Source organism: Argentina silus (genome assembly GCF_951799395.1).
Source record: "Argentina silus genome assembly, chromosome: 16".
In the NCBI taxonomy this organism is placed as follows: Eukaryota; Metazoa; Chordata; class Actinopteri; order Argentiniformes; family Argentinidae; genus Argentina; species Argentina silus.
The window spans coordinates 6332251-6334673 of NC_139670.1; the positions used below are offsets into that span (position 1 = coordinate 6332251).

General features: G+C 45.7%; 1 protein-coding gene across 1 annotated transcript in view; it reads left to right on the forward strand.

Moving 5' to 3' along the window:
• Positions 1-1545: 1545 nt before the first annotated feature.
• Positions 1546-2423, forward strand: part of ankfn1a (ankyrin repeat and fibronectin type III domain containing 1a) — a gene marked incomplete at both ends in the record, with an annotated part of 26903 nt that continues 26025 nt past the window's right edge. The window contains one exon of the mRNA XM_083687619.1: positions 1546-1569. Within this exon, the coding sequence (XP_083543745.1) occupies positions 1546-1569 (24 nt within the window). The remainder of the gene's footprint in view (positions 1570-2423) is intronic.

Below are 2423 nucleotides of genomic sequence, written 5' to 3' on the forward strand. Positions count from 1 at the left end.
CTGCCTGCCTGCCTGCCTGTCTGTCTGTCTGTCTGTCCACTTGTCTGTCTGTCTGTCTGTCTGTCTGTCTGTCTGTCTGTCTGCCATATCTCTTTCCCTTCTTTGTACACAAGAAAAGCACAGACAGCGTTCAAGTGTATCTATTTCGTCCTGTCATGCCGTCTCTCCTTCAAGCCAGTCTCTCTCCCTCTGTCCCTCCTCTGCCACTGAGAGCAGCGTCTGACAGAGGCTACGCTAGTTCTGGGTCTGACGGCCCCCTCGTCTCTGTGTTGGTTGGATAAGTGGGTCAGGTAAAGTCTCATTGGGATATTAGCTGCCTGTTTAACTGCAGTTGCTCTTGTCGGTTGGTAACTCACTAGTTAGTCATTGTACTGTAGGCCTTTGAACCAATGTTCTTTCTGTCTGACAGGCCACGTCACTATTGTTTGTGTGAGTGACTGGATGATGGCTGGATATGACTGAACACATTATGCTTGATTAAGCTCCTTTTCCTCAGGAGCAGAAGAGAGAGCATGGCTAATTTGTAGCTCTCATTTCTCCCTCACTTTCTCTCTTCTCCTCCTTTCGCTCTCGTTGTTTATCTGTCTGCCCACTTCCCCTTCTGTCTCTCTTTCTTTCTTTCTTTCTTTCTTTCTTTCTTTCTTTCTTTCTTTCTTTCTTTCTTTCTTTCCACTCACTGCTCTCTTTCTCTCTCTCTCTCTTTTCTTCGTTTTTTTTCTCTCTCGCTCCCGTTCCGTTGCTCATTTTCTCTCTCTCTCTCTCTCCCTCTGTCCTCTCTCTCTCCTTCCTCTCTTATTTCCCATCTTCCCCACGACCTTCTCTCTTGCTCTCTCTCTCTCTCCCTCACCGCCCCTCTTTCCTCCCTTCAACCTGTCGGAGGGTTGTCTACCTGCTTGTTGAGTGTCAGATCTTGAGTGCACTCAAGAGCTTGTACAGTACATCCCTGATTCCCTGGTTCAGAAGATCAATGGGGGGGGGGGGGGGGGGTTGAGATTATTGTATGAGCACATTGTGGATCCTTTCATTTGCAACCACACACACACACACACACACACACACACACACACACACACTTGTATGCACACATGCATGCACACACGTATGCGTGCACGTGCACACACACACGCGCACACACACACACACACACACACACACACACACACACACACACACACACACACACACACACACACACACACACACACACTCACACACTCACACTGTCCCTTCCCTGTGGTGGTGCTGCTAATTGATCATGTGATTCAATTTAACTCTCATTAGAGCACATTTATATTCCATCATGGCATTCAGTTTCATGTGCTGCTGTAAAGGCCTTCACACTGGAAGCATTCACTCAATCCATCAGTCGATCGATCGATCGATCGAACGATCAATAAGCCACATTTAACGAGATAAATGTGTTCTTTCGGTCTCCGTTTGCTCCTAGATATTCTTGACAGCAAGAATCAATACCCAAATCGTGCTCTGTAGATACATATGTTAGAGAATCATTCTGGTGCATGTCGCTCAACAGTTCTGAGAACCATGGTTGCGTTGCCAGCCTTCTGTGTACGTACTGCGGTTGCTCTGACGAGTGACTGATGAGTGAACATTTCTGGACTGTCCCATTATTCAGGGGAATAGTGGGCACACGTTCAAAACAACTTAGCCCAGCTGCTGACGTTGTCCTAATAAAGTACACACATTTCCCAGTTTGGGGTTGAAAGGTTGTTCTTATAAAGTACACACATTCCTCCATAGCTGAACAGGCTAATGGTAATTGTGCTATCTACAGTAGGCCGATGGATGGATTTGACCACCATGTAAACACAAGCAGAACGTAATGGAAGACTCGAGGTGTGCTTGTCTTGGCGGAAAAAAGACACCGTGTGGTAGTAGCTGTATTTGTTCCGTCTATTTTCCACCGTTAACCTTCCAGACGTGATGATGATTCTACAGTGGGGAATGGCCTTTTCATTGTTATTGCTTTGTAAGCGCTCCCGAGGTTTCGCTGCATTCACTCTTTGTCTCCCACCTCTGTGACACAGCTGTCGTTCCCATCGTCGGCTTGAATGACGTATTAAATTTGCGCGGCTGATGGGGGTCATGAATTAGAGAGCCTCTGTGGAACATGGGTCATTTTTATCTCCTCCATGGCAAACTGCAGCAATCATATACCACTGGCTGGAATGTTCCAGTAATTCAATCTGTCCTTCACTCTCCCCATAGTATGAGATAGATAGATAGATAGATAGATAGATAGATAGATAGATAGATAGATAGATAGATAGATAGATAGATAGATAGATATAATAGAGAGAAAATAGACATATATAGAGAGAGAATAGACAGACAGACAGACAGACAGACAGACAGACAGACAATATAAACCAATAACAATTTCCTCCCTCCTCCTTCCTTCC